The following is a 21,763-nucleotide window of genomic DNA, read 5'->3' as shown; positions in this document are numbered from 1 at the left end:
GAACGTGAATGGCTGGCCAACCTCCTCCAAGTGTAGTGAGCGGAAGCGCTGCCGCTGTTGCTCTGGGGAGTGGCCGACACACTGGAGGATGGCTCTTCGTAGGTCCGCGTACATGAACTGGCTGTTGGCAGGGAGCTGCAGCACGGCAAGCTGTGCCTCGCCCGTCAGCAGGGGGAGGAGGTGCGCTGCGTGCTGTTCGACTGGCCAACCCCACGCCTCTGCTGCTTGCTCAAAGAGTGCAAGGAAGGCTTCCGGATCGTCGTGCGGACCCATCTTTGTTAGGGTGAGATGGGGAGGGTCTGCTCCGGTGGCAGTCGTGGACCCTGCCGATGCGAGCAGGTGCCGGAACGCCTGGCGGTCTTCTTGTTGGGCCAGCACCAAGGCTTCAAACCGTTGTTCTTGCTCCTTTCGGAGGGCAATCAGTGCTTGATGCTGGTTTTGCTGTGCTGTGGCGAGGGCATGGATAAGGTCTTTGAACAGCAAGGACTCCATGGGGCTGTTCCCTTCTTCACTCCCAGGTTTCGGCACCACTGTAGACAATTTCCAGATGTGGGTGGAGCACAAAAGTACGGCAGGTGGTTGTTTGCTTCTGAGTTATTTTTTATTTCTGCTTTTCAGCACGAACACTCAAACACACACTCATACACACCGACTATTAGACACAGACAAGTTCTCGGTGCCGATCTCCCCTCCTCTCTCTCCATTTGTAGGGCGCCGTTACTGTCAGAGACACACAAGCACATGTTAATTGACAACAGGTGTAGCGATATGACCACTCACCTTCCCTGACTCCGCCCTCCATTCACAGAACGATGCTCGGCCACGCCCCCACTGCCACAGAGTTGTTGGGTTTTTTTGTAGAAAGTGCCGTCTTGCTGTCATGCCGAGGTATAGAACAGCTTTAGACATTTATTTAATTCTTACTTGGACATTTCAGTTCTGTAATTTTCAAACTTCTTTGCGCTTTTGAACCAGTCTAAAAAAATTCAACAAATTTTAATGCTTAAACATGAAGAATGTAAGCAAACTGGCAAAATGACAGGAACAATTTGTGAAAAATGCAATAATAATAATAATAATAATAATAATAATAATAATAATTCTTGAAAAATAAAAAATACATTCTGACTATCAAATACTTTTATTCTATATTTTGTTGCTTTTTTTGTATTTTGGGGGGTTTTGTTTTCGAGTAGATTTTTTATTTTGTCCTCGGTTGGTTCAGCAACATGCTCCGCCATTTTGTTTTTCTCTACTCATGGTATATGAGCTGATATCCTAGTAGTAGATTAGCCAATCAGAGCGTGTGATTGCTCATATCCAGTGAATGTGGATAGAATAAGCTGTGTGTGTGTTGCACATGAATATATCTGGCCATGATCAGTTAATCAGCCTGAACAGAAAGCTCCTGAGGCACAGGAATTGATAAAAGCATGTAATTATGAATTAAACATATAACTAATTATGCATTTATTATATTTATTTTCTGTGTATTAATAAATAAAGAATAAAGAAACCTCCTGGGACTCGCTGCTAGATGAGGAGTAATGAACGGTTCATCTCACATTGTTGAGAATATCTGTATTTTTACTTACAGCAGGTTTTCAGTTACACTGATAGCACATATTAATAATAATAATAATAATAATAATCAGGGGTTTGAACCGGTTCAAGGAACGAAAACGAAAACCGGGAACTTTTTCTATTTCACATGGAACAGAAACGAAACCAGAAACTTTATTATTTTTTATGTTCCGGAACAGAAACGCTTATTAAAAATAATGGTAACCGGTTAATACCGGTTTTTATTTCGTTCCTCAAAGTTTCTGTAGCCTACAAATAAAAAAGTCATTCTTCTCCTGTGCAAGTTTCTATGACCCGCTGGGGTTCACTTCCTGTGTGACGTTCGCTGACTGAATGGAGAGAGCGGGAGGGTGGACTACTATCACGTCTCCACATCTTAAATAAGAGGTAAATATTGCAGTCTATCGTTATTCAAAAACGTCAATTTCAAACACGATATCAATATATTTGTCCACGTTAATGAGAGGCTCGCGAACATTAAATGACGTTAACCTCTGTTAGCCTATCAATGCATAGGGCCTGACTAGCCTTTGGTAACACACTAAACGAATTCTCTTTCATTTTTGGCACTTTTTCTGTTTGTGTAGATGGGAAGACGTACTGAGAATCCAAATCGCCAACATTTGAAATAATAATTGTTTTGAATGATTTCTTGTCTTATTTAATGAAGGTTGTAATAGAATTAGCCTACATTTGGCTTAAGCTGGATGAGACAGAGACATCATTTTATAGCCATTTGTTAAACAGCTGACAGGGAACGTAATTAACCGTTCCGGGAACGAAAATTTTTTGTTCTAACCGGTTCGGGAACGTCTATTTAATGGTGGAACCCAAAACCGGAAACGTTAAAATTCCGTTTCTGTTCGGAACGAACCAATAGGAAAAAAATTCTGGTTCAAAGCCCTGATAATGATTATTATTATTAGCATATTTAAATGTTAATTTGTGCAAAATAAGTATTTAATAATATAATAATAATAATAATTATTATTATTATTAAATACTTGTTTTGCGCGAATTAACATGTAAATCTGATCAAATGCACATTACAAACATTAATAAATCGCTAAATTACAAAACATTGTTTATTGTACAAAATATATTAAAATTCCTATATAAAACATTAAATATCTAAAGCAAAACAAATTTATATTGCTTATTGTCTAAAATAATTTAGCTTTATCTTCATATAAATATTCCAGTTGTACCTATGATGAAAATTACAGGCCTCTCTCATCTTTTTAAGTGGGAGAACTTGCACAATTGGTGACTGACTAAATACTTTTTTGCCCCACTGTAATTAGTTGATTAAGATCCACCTGTGTGCAATCAAAGTGTCACATGATCTGTCACATGATGTCTAAATCAACCTGTTCTGGAAGGACCCTGACTCTGCAACACTACTAAGCAAGCAACATAAAAACCAAGGAGCCTCCAAACAGGTCAGAGACAAAGTTGTGGAGAAGTATAGATCAGGGTTGGGTTATAAAAAAAATCCCAAACTTTGAATATCCCAGGGAGCTCCATTAAATCCATTATACCATAGCAAAATGGAAAGAATATGTCACCACTACAAACCTGACAAGAGAAGGCTGCCCACCAAAACTCTCAGACCGGGCAGGGAGGGCGTTAATCAGAGATGGAACAAAGACACCAAAGATAACACTGAAGGAGCTGCAGAGATCCACAGTGGAGATGGGAGTATCTGTCCATAGGACTGCTTTAAGCCGTACACTCCACAGAGCGGGGCTTTATGGAAGAGTGGCCAGAAAAAAGCCATTGCTTAAAGAAAACACACTTGGAGTTTACCCAATAGCATGTGGCAGACTCCCCAAACACATGGAAGAAGATTCTCTGGTCAAATGAGACTAAACTTGATCTTTTTGTCCATCATGGGAAATGCCATGTGTGGCACAAACCCAACACCCTGAGAACACCATTCCGACAGTGAAGCATGGTGGTGGCAGCATCATGCTGTGGGGATATTTTTTCATCTGCAGGGACAGGAAAGCTGGTCAGGACTGAAGGAAAGATGGATGGCACTAAATACAGGGCAATTCTGGAGGAAAACCTGTTTGAGTCAGCCAGAGGTTTGAGACTGGGACGAAGGTTCACTTTCCAGCAGGACAATGACCCTAAACATACTGCTAAAGCTACACTGGAGTGGTTTAAAGGGAAACATTTAAATGTCTTGGAATGGCCTAGTCAAAGCCCAGACCTCAATCCAACTGAGAATCTGTGGTATGACTTGAAGATTGCTGTACACCAACGTAACCCATCTAACTTGAAGGAGCTGGAGCAGTTTTGCCTTGAGGAACAGGCAAAAATCCCAGTGGCTAGATGTGCTAAGCTAATAGAGACATACCCCAAGAGACTTGCAGCTGTAATTGCAGCAAAACGTGGCTCTACAAAGTATTGACTTGGGGGGGGGGGAATACTTATACACACTTCAGATTTCTGTTTTTTCATCTTAATTATTGTTTGTGTCACAATAAAACAACAATTTGCCCCTTTAAAGTGGTAGGCATGTTGTGCAAATCAAATGGTGCTAACCGTCCAAAAATCCATTTTAATTCCAGCTTGTAATGCAACAAAACAGGACAAACACCAAGGGGGATGAATACTTTTGCAAGGCACTGTATAAATGAATAAATATTTCCAAATTTACAAACAAATAAAACTGTAATAATGCCTCATAAGCTCTAATACTGTGCTGAAGTTCCTCAATAAATTATAATCTTGTTAAAAAGTGTCACCGTTCATGATAACAGTATGTCTGGTGCATAATGTTTTAAAGATTTTAAATGTGATCGAATGAAGTGATCAAAGAGATGAATTTATTCCTCATTATAAATAAGCTGTAAGACACTATTAACTTTATTTCAGTGATGTAATATGGACATTTAATTCTAGATTAATCACAGAAACACATCCTAGGGCGGCGGCACGGTGGTGTAGTGGTTAGCGCTGTCGCCTCACAGCAAGAAGGTCCTGGGTTCGAGCCCCGGGGCCGGCGAGGGCCTTTCTGTGTGGAGTTTGCATGTTCTCCCCGTGTCCGCGTGGGTTTCCTCCGGGTGCTCCGGTTTCCCCCACAGTCCAAAGACATGCAGGTTAGGTTAACTGGTGACTCTAAATTGACCGTAGGTGTGAATGTGAGTGTGAATGGTTGTCTGTGTCTATGTGTCAGCCCTGTGATGACCTGGCGACTTGTCCAGGGTGTACCCCGCCTTTCGCCCGTAGTCAGCTGGGATAGGCTCCAGCTTGCCTGCGACCCTGTAGAACAGGATAAAGCGGCTAGAGATAATGAGATGAGATGAGACATCCTAGGGCTCTGGATGCACCAATAACGCTCAGGAGTTTGGAGATAAAAGGTGTATTGGGACATATTTTATTAGACAACTCCAAATCAGAGAAAGTTAGGACAGGAAAGCGTTTACCACTTTATGATGTCTCCATTCCTCCTCACGACACTTAAAAGATGTTTATGAACTGAAGACTCCAAGTGATGAAGTGTTTCAGGTGTTGTTTTGTCCCGTTCTTCCTGTAAACAGTTCTTAAGGTGTGTAACAGTTTGGGGTCGTCACTGTCATATTTTTCATTTCTAAATTCTCCATGCATTCTCTGTTCGGGACAGAGAGGACACGCCCTCTTCTCCCACAGCCACGCCTTTGTAATGTGTGCAGAATGTGGTCTTGTTGAAATCTCCCTGGAAAAGACGTCGTCTTGAAAGCAGCAGATGTTGCTCCAAAATCTCAGTGTACTTTTCTGCATTAATGCACCATCACAGAAGTGTAAGTTACCTTTACCAAGGGCACTGACCCAACCTCATACCATGACACACCCTGGCTTTTGGACTTGTTCCTGGTAATGGTCTGGATGGTCCTTTTCGTCTTCAGAGCACCCGGCGTTCATTTCTTCCAAAAAAGACCTGGAATACTGATCCGTCTGGCCACAATACACGTTTCCGCTGTGTGATGGTCCATCCCAGACGCCTCTGAGCCCAGAGAAGTCAACGGCGATACTTCTGGACACAGTTAACATAAGGCTTCCTTTTAGCACAGTAAAGTTTCAACTGGTGTTTGTGGATGTAACTCTGTATTCTACAACCCTGATTTCAAAAAAGTTGGGGCAAAGTACAAATTGTAAATAAAAACAGAATGCAATGATGTGAAAGTTTCAAAATTCCATATTTTATTCAGAATAGAACATAGATGACATATCAAATATTTAAACTGAGAAAATGTATCATTTAAAGAGAAAAATTAGGTGATTTTAAATTTCATGACAACAACACATCTCAAAGTTGGGACAAGGCCATGTTTCCCACTGTGAGACATCCCCTTTTCTCTTTACAACAGTCTGTAAACGTCTGGGGACTGAGGAGACAAGTTGCTCAAGTTTAGGGATAGGAATGTTAACCCATTCTTGTCTAATGTAGGATTCTAGTTGCTCAACTGTCTTAGGTCTTTTTTGTCGTATCTTCCGTTTTATGATGCACCAAATGTTTTCTATGGGTGAAAGATCTGGACTGCAGGCTGGCCAGTTCAGTACCCGGACCCTTCTTCTACGCAGCCATGATGCTGTAATTGATGCAGTATGTGGTTTGGCATTGTCATGTTGGAAAATGCAAGGTCTTCCCTGAAAGAGACGTCGTCTGGATGGGAGCATATGTTGCTCTAGAACCTGGATATACCTTTCAGCATTGATGGTGTCTTTCCAGATGTGTAAGCTGCCCATGCCACACACACTAATGCAACCCCATACCATCAGAGATGCAGGCTTCTGAACTGAGCGCTGATAACAACTTGGGTCGTCCTTCTCCTCTTTAGTCCGAATGACACGGCGTCCCTGATTTCCATAAAGAACTTCAAATTTTGATTCGTCTGACCACAGAACAGTTTTCCACTTTGCCACAGTCCATTTTAAATGAGCCTTGGCCCAGAGAAGACGTCTGCGCTTCTGGATCGTGTTTAGATACGGCTTCTTCTTTGAACTATAGAGTTTTAGCTGGCAACGGCGGATGGCACGGTGAATTGTGTTCACAGATAATGTTCTCTGGAAATATTCCTGAGCCCATTTTGTGATTTCCAATACAGAAGCATGCCTGTATGTGATGCAGTGCCGTCTAAGGGCCCAAAGATCACGGGCACCCAGTATGGTTTTCCGGCCTTGACCCTTACGCACAGAGATTCTTCCAGATTCTCTGAATCTTTTGATGATATTATGCACTGTAGATGATGATATGTTCAAACTCTTTGCAATTTTACACTGTCGAACTCCTTTCTGATATTGCTCCACTATTTGTCGGCGCAGAATTAGGGGGATTGGTGATCCTCTTCCCATCTTTACTTCTGAGAGCCGCTGCCACTTAGTCTGGTTAACACCAGACCATATCACAAGTGAAATATGGTCTGGAATCCGCCTATTGAATTTCTCGTAGGGGAGGTGTGGTTTACGATTGTCAACGGCTGTTTATTGGACGTTGCGAATGTCTATCATTTGGTGTATACGTAGTCCATGGCCAATCATGGCAGTTGTACCCGGTGACGTAGTTAGAGTGATGAAGAAGACGAAGAGGCGAAGAAGAGTAGTATGGTTAACACCAGACCATAGAGTGGAACGATTGTGCAAAGCAGCACGGGATTTCCCAGGCTAATTCAGAACAGTGTCTAAAGCTTGATTGAAAGTTTGGTTCATATCGCTTGCCGCCATGTTAAATGTGATCTGTAAACAGTCCCAAATAAACTACAAGCTTCCGTTTGTCGAGTAGTACGCGTCACCGTCTTTCCACCCCTCCCCACTCTCTGATTGGCTCCCTAACTCAGGCGAGCCTTTAGACCATAGTTTCCATGCTGTCTTTTCAGATCGGAACGATTGTGCAAAGCAGCATGGGATTTCCCAGGCTAGCTGCCACTCCAAGATGCTCTTTTTATACCCAGTCATGTTAATGACCTATTGCCAATTGACCTAATGAGTTGCAGTTTGGTCCTCCAGCTGTTCCTTTTTTGTACCTTTAACTTTTCCAGCCTCTTATTGCCTCTGTTCCAACTTTTGAGATGTGTTGCTGTCATGAAATTTCAAATGAGCCAATATTTGGCATCTCATCTCATTATCTCTAGCCGCTTTATCCTTCTACAGGGTCGCAGGCAAGCTGGAGCCTATCCCAGCTGACTACGGGCGAAAGGCGGGGTACACCCTGGACAAGTCGCCAGGTCATCACAGGGCTGGACACATAGACACAGACAACCATTCACACTCACATTCACACCTACGGTCAATTTAGAGTCACCAGTTAACCTAACCTGCATGTCTTTGGACTGTGGGGGAAACCGGAGCACCCGGAGGAAACCCACGCGGACACGGGGAGAACATGCAAACTCCGCACAGAAAGGCCCTCGCCGGCCCCGGGGCTCGAACCCAGGACCTTCTTGCTGTGAGGCGACAGCGCTAACCACTACACCACCGTGCCGCCCCAATATTTTATATAATATGAAATTTCAAAATGTCTCACTTTCGACATTTGATATGTTGTCTATGTTCTATTGTGAATACAATATCAGTTTTTGAGATTTGTAAATGATTGCATTCCGTTTTTATTTAGCATACAATTTGTACTTTGTCCCAACTTTTTTGGAATCGGGGTTGTAGCTTGTTAAAGGTTTCCCAAAGTAATCCCGATGAATGACGGTTCGTGATGCAGTGAGGGATTGGAGATCAGATTAGGCTTGAGCCCTTTGCCCTTTATGCACTGAAGTTATCATGAAATAATTTGTGATTGGCTGAACAATCTTTTTTTGTGGGGGGGGGGGCAGGCAAAGGAAAAATGCTTAAATATAAAATAAAAATATTAGTTCACTTCAAAATTTTGTAGATTTTGTGAAAGATTTCTGATTCAGCCGACTTTCACTTGTAAACATCACATCATGACATGAAGTCCTTTCTATTTTTGCCCAAGTGAAGAATTTCTTCCACTGCTGCTGGGACACTGAAGAAGACTCTCTGTACGGGTGGACACTCTCAAAACCTTAATTATAATTTTCTTTATTCGCTTAAAAACAGAGCATGAAACGTCAAAAGGAATTTAAACTTGTACTGTAAGGATGTCAAAACGCTTTTGAGAGCGACTCGGAGGGATTTGTGTGGGCTGTGAGTGTTCTATGCCCGTGCTGTCCCCCCTGTGTTGCGGAGTGAGTGGTAGAGTCCGGCTGCGCTGGGCTGTTCCTCGGAGCCGTGTCACTGCGGCGGGGTTGGCAGGGTAACGGCGCTCCGGCTCGCTTCTCTCCCGGCTTACTTTTGTATTTTTATTTATTTTTACAGTATATTTGATAAAATATCAACAGCAGGTTTTAATTTCCGGAAGCAGGACGGTTTGGTGTGAGAATATCCGGTGATAAATGTGTGTTTGAGATTTTGTAGGAAGGCTGGAAAAGCCTTTTGTTCGGGGCTGAGGTTTCTTTTCCCTTTTTTTGGGACTGATGGAATGACGGAGTGTGCAGAGGAAGAGCAAAGAGCTTAAACACACACACACACACACACACACACACACACACACACACACAGAGAAAATGGAGAACAGAGATCTGGAGACGAGCCTGGAGGAGAAACTGACTCTGAATGATAAAGGTAAGAAAGAGACTTCTGGGAGCTCCAGGAGACCTTAGATCAGACTCTGAGCTCAGACTCTTGGATCAGATCCTGAGATCAAACTCTGAGATCGGACTGTGAGCTCAGACTCTGAATCCAGACTCCGAGATCAAACTTAGATTGGACTCCGAGCTCAAACTCTGAGATCAGACTCTTGGATCAGATAATGAGATCAAACTGAGATCGGACTGTGAGCTTAGACTCTTAGATCAGACTCTGAATTCAAACTCTGAGATCGGACTCCGAGATCAAACTTAGATCAGCCTGAGATCGGACTCCGAGCTCAAACTCTGAGATCAGACTCTGAGATCGGACTGTGAGTTTAGACTCTTAGATCAGACTCTGAATTCAAACTCTGAGATCGGACTCTAAGATCAGATTCCGAGCTCAAACTCTGAGATCAGACTCTGAATTCAAACTCTGAGATCGGACTCCGAGATCAAACTTAGATCAGCCTGAGATTGGACTCTGAGCTCAAACTCTGAGATCAGACTCTTGGATCAGACTCTGAGATCGGACTGTGAGTTTAGACTCTTAGATCAGACTCTGAATTCAAACTCTGAGATTGGACTCTGAGATCAAACTTAGATCAGATTCCGAGCTCAAACTCTGAGATCAGACTCTGAATTCAAACTCTGAGATCGGACTCTAAGATCAGACTCCGAGATCAAACTTAGATCAGATTCCGAGCTCAAACTCTGAGATCAGACTCTGAATTCAAACTCTGAGATCGGACTCCGAGATCAAACTTAGATCAGCCTGAGATTGGACTCTGAGATCAAACTCTGAGATCAGACTCTTGGATCAGACTCTGAGATCGGACTGTGAGTTTAGACTCTTAGATCAGACTCTGAATTCAAACTCTGAGATCGGACTCCGAGATCAAACTTAGATCAGATTCCAAGCTCAAACTCTGAGATCAGACTCTGAATTCAAACTCTGAGATCGGACTCCGAGATCAAACTTAGATCAGCCTGAGATCGGACTCCGAGATCAAACTCTGAGATCAGACTCTTGGATCAGACTCTGAGATCGGACTGTGAGTTTAGACTCTTAGATCAGACTCTGAATTCAAACTCTGAGATCGGACTCCAAGATCAAACTTAGATCAGATTGAGATCGGACTCCAAGCTCAAACTCTGAGATCAGATTCTTAGATCAGACTCTGAATTCAAACTCTGAGATTGGACTCCAAGATCAAACCTAGATCAGCCTGAGATCGGACTCTGAGATTGGACTCTTGGATTAGACTCTGAGCTTCCTCCAGCATGGATATATAACATTATGTCCTGGTATAACAGTAACGGGGCTCTCGGTGTCTGGGACACACCCTGGGACTGAGTGTTATTGTGGGCCAGAGATTAATGTGTGTATTTTACAGCTGGGATAAACAAGCTGCTGTGTCTCTCTCTCTCTCTTTCTCTCTCTGTCTCTCTGTATCTCTCTCTCTGTGTCTCTCTCTCTCTCTCTCTCTGTCTCGCTGTCTCTCTGTGTCTCTCTCTCTGTATCTCTCTCTCTCTCTCTGCGTCTCTCTCGCTGTATCTCTCTCTCTGTCTCCCTCTCTGTATCTCTCTCTCTGTCTCCCTCTCTGTATCTCTCTCTCTCTCTGCGTCTCTCTCTCTCTCTCTCTGCGTCTCTCTCTCTGTCTCTCTCTGTATCTCTCTCTCTCTCTGTCTCTCTCTCTCTCTCTGTCTCTCTCTGTATCTCTCTTGGTTCACGTTCAAACTACACCATATTTTTGTCTTTCGTTTCTGATCATATCAGATCAGACAGTCGCTCTTGCCGTGTCTCGGTCAGGAGACTGGCAGCACTACAAGTCTGACTCCGACCAATCATCCTTCACGTCCGTACGTGTCATCGGGGAGGAGGGTCGAGAAACTGTCAATCACGGCTATTGAGGAACATGGAGGAGAAAAAATAAAACATTCTGATGTGCTAGACCTTTCGTCAGGGTGTTGTGGGGTGGCTCAGACGCCACATCGCTGTTCTTCGGTTCTGTTGCGTTACGCGGCCTGTTCGTCGTTCTCAACGTTCATCTTCGGGCCCGACGCTGGAAATCAGTCAGCCGCCACAGAATCACGATAAAATCAGACTGGATTTGTGTCGTCTGATCTCGGTCATGTACAGATAGTACTTTTTATGAATATGTTGTGATTAGGGGCTCAAGCCTCAAGTGGTAGGAGCTCTTCTCCTCCTCCTCCTCCTCCTCCTTCTTCTTCTTCTTCTTCTTCTTCTTCTTCAAGAGCCCAATCGTCCTCCTCCTCTTCCTTCTTCTTCTTCTTCTTCTTCTTCTTCTTCTTCTTCTTCTTCTTCTTCAAGAGCCCAGTCCTCCTTCTTCAAGAGCCCAATCCTCCTCATGCTGCTTCTTCTTCTTCTTCTTCTTCTTCAAGAGCCCAATCCTCCTTCTTCTTCTTCTTCTTCTTCTTCTTCTTCTTCTTCTTCAAGAGCCCAATCCTCCTCCTCCTCCTCTTTTTCTTCTTCTTCTTCTTCTTCTTCTTCTTCTTCTAGAGCCCAATCCTTCTTCTTCTTCTTCAAGAGCCCAATTCTCCTCCTCCTTCTTCTTCCTCTTCTTCCTCTTCTTCTTCTTCAAGAGCCCAATCCTCCTCCTCCTCCTCCTCCTTCTTCTTCTTCTTCTTCTTCTTCTTCTTCTTCTTCAAGAGCCCAATCCTCCTCCTCCTCCTCCTCCTCCTCCTCCTTCTTCTTCAAGAGCCCAATCCTCCTCCTCCTTCTTCTTCTTCTTCTTCTTCTTCTTCTTCTTCTTCTTCAAGAGCCCAATCCTCCTCCTCTTCTTCTTCTTCTTCTTCTTCTTCTTCTTCTAGAGCCCAATCCTTCTTCTTCTTCTTCAAGAGCCCAATTCTCCTCCTCCTTCTTCTTCCTCTTCTTCCTCTTCTTCTTCTTCAAGAGCCCAATCCTCCTCCTCCTTCTTCTTCTTCTTCTTCTTCTTCTTCTTCTTCTTCTTCAAGAGCCCAATCCTCCTCCTCCTCCTCCTCCTCCTCCTTCTTCTTCTTCAAGAGCCCAATCCTCCTCCTCCTCCTCCTTCTTCTTCTTCTTCTTCAAGAGCCCAATCCTCCTCCTCCTCCTCCTCCTCCTCCTTCTTCTTCTTCTTCTTTAAGAGCCCAATCCTCCTCCTCCTCCTCCTTCTTCTTCTTCTTTTTCAAGAGCCCAATCCTCCTCCTCCTCCTCCTCCTTCTTCTTCTTCTTCTTCTTCTTCTTCTTCTTCTTCAAGAGCCCAATCCTCCTCCTCCTCCTTCTTCTTCTTCAAGAGCCCAATCCTCCTCCTCCTCCTTCTTCTTCTTCTTCATTGTTGGTGGACAGATCCTCTCATATCTTTCATATCCTTTACAGTTTATTTCGTCTTCTTCTTCATTATTGGTGAATGGATCCTCTTATATCTTTTACAGTTTGTTTATGATGATGATTAGTATGGGTAATCGTATGGGGCCGAGTAAAATTGAGGATCAATTTCACTCGTGATTTCAAAGTTTTGAAATTGCCCTCGTCGCTTTGTGACTCGGGCAATTTTCAAAACTTCGAAATCACGAGTGAAATTGATCCTTAATTTTATGAGGAACCATACGATTACTTGTTTATAATATATCGGGCCAAATTCATACTTCGGAAGCCATTCAAGTTCACAACATTTGTCATTCACATTTTCTGAACCAATCAGGGCGCGAGACTATCTTGCACGTTTGAATCAGTTTCTAAAGCGTCTTTCATCATGACACGACACGAGGGCCGCATTTCCACAGAATATCTTCTTGTTTCGTCAGTCTTTTGGAGTTGTTTGGCTTTTTACCCATTCCAACGAACGAGCCTGTAGCGTTTCAGAAATACGGCCCCGTGTTAAGGAAAAAAAGCCCTCCTTGATTGACCAATCAGAATTGAGTAATTTGGCCCCATGTATTATTATTATTATTATTATAATAATTAAGAGCCCAATTCTCGAAGTCTTGACAGAAAGCATGCAGTCAAACAGTAACTTTTCTGATCGTCTTGTATTCTCTCCACATGGAGCGCTTCATCATCATATAAACAAATAGAGTAGTAGTGAGCTTACTAAATCCTCGTATCGTGATAAAAGTGTATGTTTTGTGTTGGCGTTGTAATGTCACGTGTTCTAATTTCCCACGTGAGAGACGTTCTGTGTGTTTTTCCAGAATATACGCCGAGCACTCGATGCTTCATCGTCTGTTATTATTCCAGTCTTTGCCACGTTGTGCGAATAAAGGACTGAGGGAAACCGGTGGGAAAGAGTCATTAATTCCGACTCTGACGATGAAGTCAGGGCGATCTGACAGACGCTGTCGGCTTTAAGCACGTGACCCGAGGTCACGTGGAGCAGGATGACACTGTAATGTGAAGGATGCTGACATTGCGTATCTCTGAATTACGCACCGGAGACATGATCGTTCAACTCAACGTCAGACGCGACCTCTGCGTTGTGGCTCCAGCTGCAGTCAGGGCGTCGTTTAGATGTTTTGAGATTTTCTAGGAACCCGAACCCATGTGGTGGATATCTGGGAATATGATAAAAGCGTGTGTTTGCCAGAGGAGAGCGTGATGATCGGTGTGTTTGATCTCTCTGAGTGTTTTAATGCGTAGGATCTGCCTGAGGGAAGACGTAAAGGATAGGTGTGTGTGTGTGTGTGTGTGTGTGTGTGTCTTTCTCTCTCTCACACACACACAGAGGACTAAAACACATTCCTTCTCCATTACTCTGTCCAAAGCGGACCTGCTCACCCAAAATGGTTTTATGACTGGATTTTTTTTGTGTGCGTTATATTTCATTCGTACGGGAGCCGAGAGAGGCCCTTCATATAATCTTTTTTTATTCACCTTGTTATCCCGAGATAACGACATAATTAATTCAGGATCTCGAGAAAACAACACAACTAATTCGAGATCTCAAGAAAACAAAACTGTTATTTTGAGATCTCGAGAAAAAACAATTATTCCGTGATCTCAGCTGGATCACTGTATCTCCGTCGGTAGAGACGAAGCCGGGCCAGTCTTCTGCGGAGGTGCCGCGGACTAATTTTGAAATTATCCCTTATTAAAAGACTTAATGCAATCTCTCCCTGTGTCAACCCCTGATCAAAATATTGCCTTATTAGGTGATCGATTATTCCAGACATTCTAATGACCAAAGTTGTGTCTATACAGAATGAGAAATAGCCCCAAAGTCAGCATATCACAAGTCTCTTGGCGCATCTGAATGAACCATTTCTCAGCTGTTTACTCGAGATCACGAAATAACAGTTTTGTTTTCTCGAGATCTTGAAATAACGGTTTTGTTTTCTCGAGATCTCGAATTAGTTGTGTTGTTTTCTCGAGATCCTGAATTAATTATGTCGTTATCTCGGAATAATGGTTTTGTTTTCTCGAGCTCTCGAAATAACGGTTTTGTTTTCTCGAGATCTCGAATTAGTTGTGTTGTTTTCTCGAGAGCCTGAATTATAATTATGTCGTTATCTCGAATTAGTTGTGTTGTTTTCTCGAGATCTCGAATTAGTTGTGTTGTTTTCTCGAGATCCTGAATTATAATTATGTCGTTATCTCGGAATAATTGTTTTGTTTTCTCGAGATCTCGAATTAGTTGTGTTGTTTTCTCGAGATCCTGAATTATGTCGTTATCTCGGAATAATTGTTTTGTTTTCTCGAGATCTCGAATTAGTTGTGTTGTTTTCTCGAGATCCTGAATTAATTATGTCGTTATCTCGGAATAATTGTTTTGTTTTCTCGAGATCTCGAAATAACGGTTTTGTTTTCTCGAGATCTCGAATTAGTTGTGTTGTTTTCTCGAGATCTCGAATTAGTTGTGTTGTTTTCTCGAGATCCTGAATTAATTATGTCGTTATCTCGGAATAATTGTTTTGTTTTCTCGAGATCTCGGATTAGTTGTGTTGTTTTCTCGAGATCTCGAATTAGTTGTGTTGTTTTCTCGAGATCCTGAATTAATTATGTCGTTATCTCGGAATAATTGTTTTGTTTTCTCGAGATCTCGAAATAACGGTTTTGTTTTCTCGAGATCTTGAATTAGTTGTGTTGTTTTCTCGAGATCCTGAATTAATTATGTCATTATCTCGGAATAATGGTTTTGTTTTCTCGAGATCTCGAATTAGTTGTGTTGTTTTCTCGAGATCCTGATTTAATTATGTTGTTATCTCGGGATAACAAGGTGAATAAAAAAAAGGATTATATGAAGGGCCTCTCTCGGCTTCTGTACATCCGCGCTTGTTAACGAAATATTTCAACGTCAGATGCTTCAACCTGAAATTCTGAGATCGGCTTCACGTCCTACGTTTAATAATGCAAGCATGTCTTACATGCTTATAACTGTTTATAACACTGCTCTGTGTTATACATTCGCTCACAGCATGACTCTTCATGATCAGACGCTATATTTCTGTCTCGCCGCGTTGTTAATTCTCTCGCGATCAGGTCAAATCATGGCGATGAGATGATTTTATAATATTATGACAGACCTCAGGATGACCTGAAACTCTCTCTAAGCATGCGGTCGAGTTAGAAGAGCAGTTTTTAACACATTTGAAAGATTAATTCATGCGGATTTTATGGCTAATGAGTATTTTCGTCTGTGTTACCGTAGCTTGATATCGTGGTATAGTGCGCATTGTGTGTCGTCTTCTTGTGATTATTGTTGTTGATATTAGTGGCCCAAGCACTCGATGAGAATCTTCATCAGCTTCGTCAACACTTTTTCCACGAAGAATGCATATTAGATTTAGGGCTGTGCTCGTTTGCCATCAGTTGCTCACGATATCGTACCATATATATCGCGATATATCGAGTTAAACGATGTCTTTAATGTATTGTAAGCAGAGGGCGCGAATACGTTTGGCGCCAAAATTATTCAATCAATGAGTCTCGAGACGAGGCCATGGAGACATGGGGGACGTAATTAGCGGCTTGCGGCGTCTGTAGCAGAGCGCATTGAAGCAGAGCGCCTAATTTCTAGCGCGCATGCCCTGAGTAACTGGAAGCGCCATTTGTAAATAAAAATGTTTTTGGTTGGAACAGGTTGCAAGCATGAATTTCCGTCGATTTCTGGCATGAAACATGCTTTAAATCAAGTGAAAATTGATGACAACCTGCTACAGACCCGGGAGATATGCATGAAATATGTCATATATGGGATTTTCGATTTTCAAGTGAGTAAACGATATCGTATCGTGCATGATCGAGTATCGCGAGCTGTGAGCACAGCCCTAATGAGATTATTCAGCATGTAACGATTCACCAAATTCATGATTCGATTCATGATTTGATTCACGATTCGATTCAATTCATGACATTTAAAAAAAAAAAAAAGAACTGAAGAAAATTTTATTACTACGGAAGCCGAGAGAGGCCCTTCATATAATCCTTTTTTTTATTCACCTTGTTATACGGAGATAACGACATAATTAATTCAGGATCTCGAGAACACAACACAACTAATTCGAGATCTCAAGAAAACAAAACAATTATTCCGAAATAACGACATAATTAATTCAGGATCTCGAGAAAACAACACAACTAATTCGAGATCTCAAGAAAACAAAACAATTATTCCCAGATAACGACATAATTAATTCAGGATCTCAGAAAACAACACAACTAATTTGAGATCTCGAGAAAACAAAACCGTTATTTTGAGATCTCGAGAAAACAAAACCGTTATTCCGAGATAACGACATAATTAATTCAGGATCTTGAGAAAACAACACAACTAATTCGAGATCTCGAGAAAACAAAACCGTTATTCCGAGATAACGACATAATTAATTCAGGATCTCGAGAAAACAACACAACTAATTCGAGATCTCGAGAAAACAAAACTGTTATTCTGAGATAACAACATAATTAATTCAGGATCTCAGAAAACAACACAACTTATTTGAGATCTCGAGAAAACAAAACTGTTATTTCGAGATCTCGAGAAAACAAAACCGTTATTCTGAGATAACGACATAATTAATTCAGGATCTTGAGAAAACAACACAACTAATTCGAGATCTCGAGAAAACAAAACCGTTATTCCGAGATAACGACATAATTAATTCAGGATCTCGAGAAAACAACACAACTAATTTGAGATCTCGAGAAAACAAAACCGTTATTTCGAGATCTCTTGAAACTCTTGAGACTTGAAAGAGGGTGTACTTTCTTTTTCACATGACTGTAAATTAAAATAACAAACAACTTTTGTTTCATTTTCGTAATAACCAGCCATAATTATTTGCCCACATTTGCAAAGGTTGGAGTAAAATATAATTGCCTAGTAACTAAAATATTCCTTTTATTAAAAATGAGTAAAGTTAATAACAAATATTCCTTTTCTTAATGAACTTTTCTAAACATTTGTACTTCCTCCATTTGCTTCTCTTTTCTTTATCTTTCCGCAGTCTGTAAAAAGAGAGAGCGCTCTGATTTCTTGTTAAATCCAGGGTTTTTTTTCTAGAAAAATTTAGTATGAGGGCGCTCACCATGGCGGGGGGGGGATGGTGCCGGTTGTCCGTCCCCCCCTCCGCCATGCGAAGCCTTTGAAAAATTGAGGCTCCAATGGGACATTCTGAGGCCATCTGACAGGGAAATTGTAACAAATTGTCAGCATTGAAAAAGAAAAGTAATCTTCTTCTGCCCCGGACAGTCTTCGGCTTTCTTCCGTTTCGCGCCGCGGGACGACATCTCTAAATGCCCAAGTGTCAACAAAAACAACTCGCGAATTACTTCTGTCAAAAGCTCCCGCGCCGGTGGGTGAAAGGTCATTCAGTGTCGAGAAATCTCGCTCTACAAGTCAGCTGACCTTGTATGTAACCCATGTCAAATCTCGCGAGAGCAGCCGCGACAAGTAAACAACTAAACAACACGGCGCCTCGGTCTGGAAAACGCCAATTCGGATTGTTTTTGCACCGTCTGGCGGTGTATCTACTGTGATTGGAATATTTTTGGAGTAATTATAACGTATTTGATGATCAGACACATTGTCGCGTGGTGTTGCTGGGATGTTTTCACAGAGAAAAGATAGTTTTGAGAAAGATTGCATGTTGTGCCGTAGCATACAAGTGCATGGCCTAAGTGTGACTTGGGGTTCAATTGGCATTTCGGTAAGAGGGCGCAGCGCCCCTGTTCCCCGGTTTAGACGAAAGCCTGAAATCTATTTGTATATCAGCTCTTTTTCACATTTTAGATCTGTTCTTTTGTGTTTTTACTGCATTAGAGCTGCGTGACTTCCACCTACGGTGAAGTCACATGCATTCCCGTGATTGTATGTTATTGCAACCTCTGTGTTTAAACAGCGCAATTACAGCGAGGGAAAACTAACAGATTATGCAGCCTGATTCATTTTTATTTCATTGATTCAAATCGTCATAAATTTGTATCGCGATTTATCATCACACGATATATCGTTACATGCCTAATATTAGAAATTTTATTCTTAAATATTCAATAGTTGGTCCATGATGAGAGAATAAAAATAAAATCAAAACTGATCTTGAGCTTGTTAGTTTAGTCCTTGTTGAGATTGATTTGAAATTCATCTTTGTTCGTATTCTTCAGTGCAGCGACTTTTTCCTGCGTCTGATTTAGTGGACACTGTAGACGCAGGACAAAAAAAGATAACCGTTTATCATTGTGCTCGTCAGCGGGAGAACAAACCCCGGACTCGACGTTCAAGTCACCTCTTATGTTTAAATAAATACATGCCGGAGCCGGAGTTTGAATGATCTTCGTCTCTGCCTCGGCGAACGGACGAGCCGGTGGTGTAGTGCTGGATGACGTGACTCCAGTCTCTTAGTATTTGTCGTGAGACATGTCTCAGTCTGGGCCATTGGTGTCATAAAGTGTGGTCTTGGGCTTGAAGAGCGTATGTGTTTCTTTTCTCATGCACAGAGTTTGACAAAAAGTCATTCCTTCGTCTGGAATGAATGAAGCTGACTCAGAGTCAACTAAAGACTCGGCCTCGAAAAGGATTTGATGGTTATTTGGTTTCGAGAGCCATTTAAGACTCGGCCTTGACTCGATCTTGGCTAGTCCTGGTCTCGTTGGACGTGTCGTGTTGTCTTACCAACTGCAGGTCAGACTCTAGATCCGACTCCATCTTTGCCCCCCTTTTCCCACAAACTAATAAACAGCACAAATGTGTTGTTTCACTCTGAGAAACGTTTCCCTTCACGCTGTTTATCGTCAGTGAGTTGCGTTTCGGGGAAATTACACACTTCTTACAGCCTCAGTGACTCAAGTCGAAACAAATACATATGTGGAACCAAAAAGCATGAATAATGTTCCACAGTTGGAGAAAACAAAGAAACACACACCAGTCTGTCACTCCTGCTGGGAGTCGACAAATCGCTTTGCTTCTCGTTTGCATAATATTAAACTTGACTCCAAAATTTGCATACGTAACTGTCGCTTCACTTCCTGTTGATTCAGATTGCTTTAAAAATGAATGAGATTCGATCAAAAGCACAGCCGGTTCTTCAGAGGGTTTCCTTTTGAGAAAGCAGAATGAGGACTGGCGTTTTTTGTGGCTTCAGAGGAAGCAGAGGGGCTGAATTCCTGGTGGACAAATGCGTTTGGAATATTCCAGGATTCCCAGGAATGTGCACTTCCCAAGTTCCTTACTAATGACCAGCAGGACGTTTCACACACGACTGAGGGCTGTGAAAGAAACCCGAGCCGAGGATTTCCACTGAAACATGACTTTATCCAGGTGTGTGTGTGTGTGTGTGTGTGTGTGTGTGTAATTACCATCTCAGTCTAATCATCTACGCTGCTAGATAAAGAGGCAGAGCAGTGACTGTGTTCTGTCCTCCTTCATCAGCGGCTTTATGTCTCTTTCTGTTTGTGAGACGCGTCTAAGACCGGACTTGTTCAAAGAGACACCTTTCATCTGTAATAACAGGAAGAAAAGAACCTCTCTCTCTCTGTCTGTCTCTCTCTGGCACTCTCATGTGCTCTCTCTGTCTGTCTCTCTCTGTCTCTCTCTCTCTCTCTGTCTATCTGTTTCTGGCACGCTCATGCTCTCTCTCTCTCTCATGTGCTCTGTCTGTTTATCTATCTCTCTGTCTGTCTGTCTGTCTGTCTCTGGCACTGTTATGTGCTCTCTCTCTCTCTCTCTCTCTCTCTCTCTCTCTCTCTCTTTCTCTCATGCACTCTGTCTGTCTGTCTCTCTCTGCCCCCCCTCTTTCTTTCTGTCTGTCTCTCTGTCTTTCTGTGTCTCTGTCTGTCTCTCTCTTGCTCAAATCTCTGTCTCTCTCTTTGACTTTGTGTCTGTCTGTCAGTCTCTCTCTGTCTCTGTACTATAGCTATATAGTAAATATTGAGTCAGAAATAAATCAGTCGTTCTCATGCTGTTACAGGAAAGTAATCATGATGATGTGGCTTTAACATGACTATTGAGATTGGAGTTAATTCTTTTCGGAAGTGTTTTATTCCACTGATACCAGCACAGTTTGCCGGTGAGTACAGGGTTTATCCTCATCGTCATTTTTAGCCGTTTATAATTACATTTTATGTAACATCCGTCCACCTCACAGCGCAACTCCTTTAACAGCAGCTAGAAACCGTCGTTCCGCCGTCACCGCCCTCTCGTTTATCTCTGTCTTCAGGTAATAAGAAAAAAAAAGACTGACACTTGAGGCTCCTTCAATAAATCTTACATAAACATCTCCTTACAGGAAACCTCACTGTACCACTGATCACCGTACCACTGATCACCGTATCACTGATCACCGTACCACTGATCACCGTATCACTGATCACTGTACCACTGATCACCGTATCACTGATCACCGTACCACTGATCACCGTACCACTGATCACCATATCACTGATCACCGTACCACTGATCACCGTATCACTGATCACTGTACCACTGATCACCGTATCACTGATCACCGTACCACTGATCACCGTATCACTGATCACTGTACCACTGATCACCGTATCACTGATCACTGTACCACTGATCACCGTACCACTGATCACCGTACCACTGATCACTGTACCACTGATCACCGCACCACTGATCACCGTATCACTGATCACTGTACCACTGATCACCATACCACTGATCACCGTACCACTGATCACCGTATCACTGATCACCGTACCACTGATCACCGTATCACTGATCACTGTACCACTGATCACCGTATCACTGATCACCGTACCACTGATCACCGTATCACTGATCACTGTACCACTGATCACCGTATCACTGATCACTGTACCACTGATCACCGTATCACTGATCACCGTACCACTGATCACCGTATCACTGATCACCGTACCACTGATCACCGTACCACTGATCACCGTATCACTGATCACTGTACCACTGATCACCGTATCACTGATCACTGTACCACTGATCACCGTACCACTGATCACCGTATCACTGATCACCGTATCACTGATCACCGCACCACTGATCACCGTATCACTGATCACCGCACCACTGATCATTGTACCACTGATCACCGTACCACTGATCACCGTACCACTGATCACTGTACCACTGATC

The 21,763-nt window shown here is 42.5% G+C and overlaps 1 protein-coding gene across 4 annotated transcripts in view; it reads left to right on the top strand.

Moving 5' to 3' along the window:
• The first annotated feature begins 8,812 nt into the window (after window positions 1–8,812).
• Window positions 8,813–21,763, top strand: part of map7d1b (MAP7 domain containing 1b) — a 139,427-nt gene continuing 126,476 nt past the window's right edge. For 3 of the 4 annotated variants that reach the window (XM_060915366.1, XM_060915364.1, XM_060915365.1), the window contains exon 1: window positions 8,814–9,207. In XM_060915366.1, coding sequence (XP_060771349.1) covers window positions 9,150–9,207 — 58 coding nt within the window. In that variant the 5' untranslated portion in view covers window positions 8,814–9,149. Of the gene's footprint in view, window positions 9,208–21,763 lie in introns of all 4 variants that reach the window. The other variant, XM_060915363.1, reaches the window with a different exon arrangement.

The sequence above is a fragment of the Neoarius graeffei genome, chromosome 2, assembly GCF_027579695.1.
Source record: "Neoarius graeffei isolate fNeoGra1 chromosome 2, fNeoGra1.pri, whole genome shotgun sequence".
Taxonomy (NCBI): domain Eukaryota; kingdom Metazoa; phylum Chordata; class Actinopteri; order Siluriformes; family Ariidae; genus Neoarius; species Neoarius graeffei.
The sequence above is the reverse complement of the archived record's forward strand: the minus strand, read 5'-3'. Positions and strand labels throughout refer to the sequence as shown.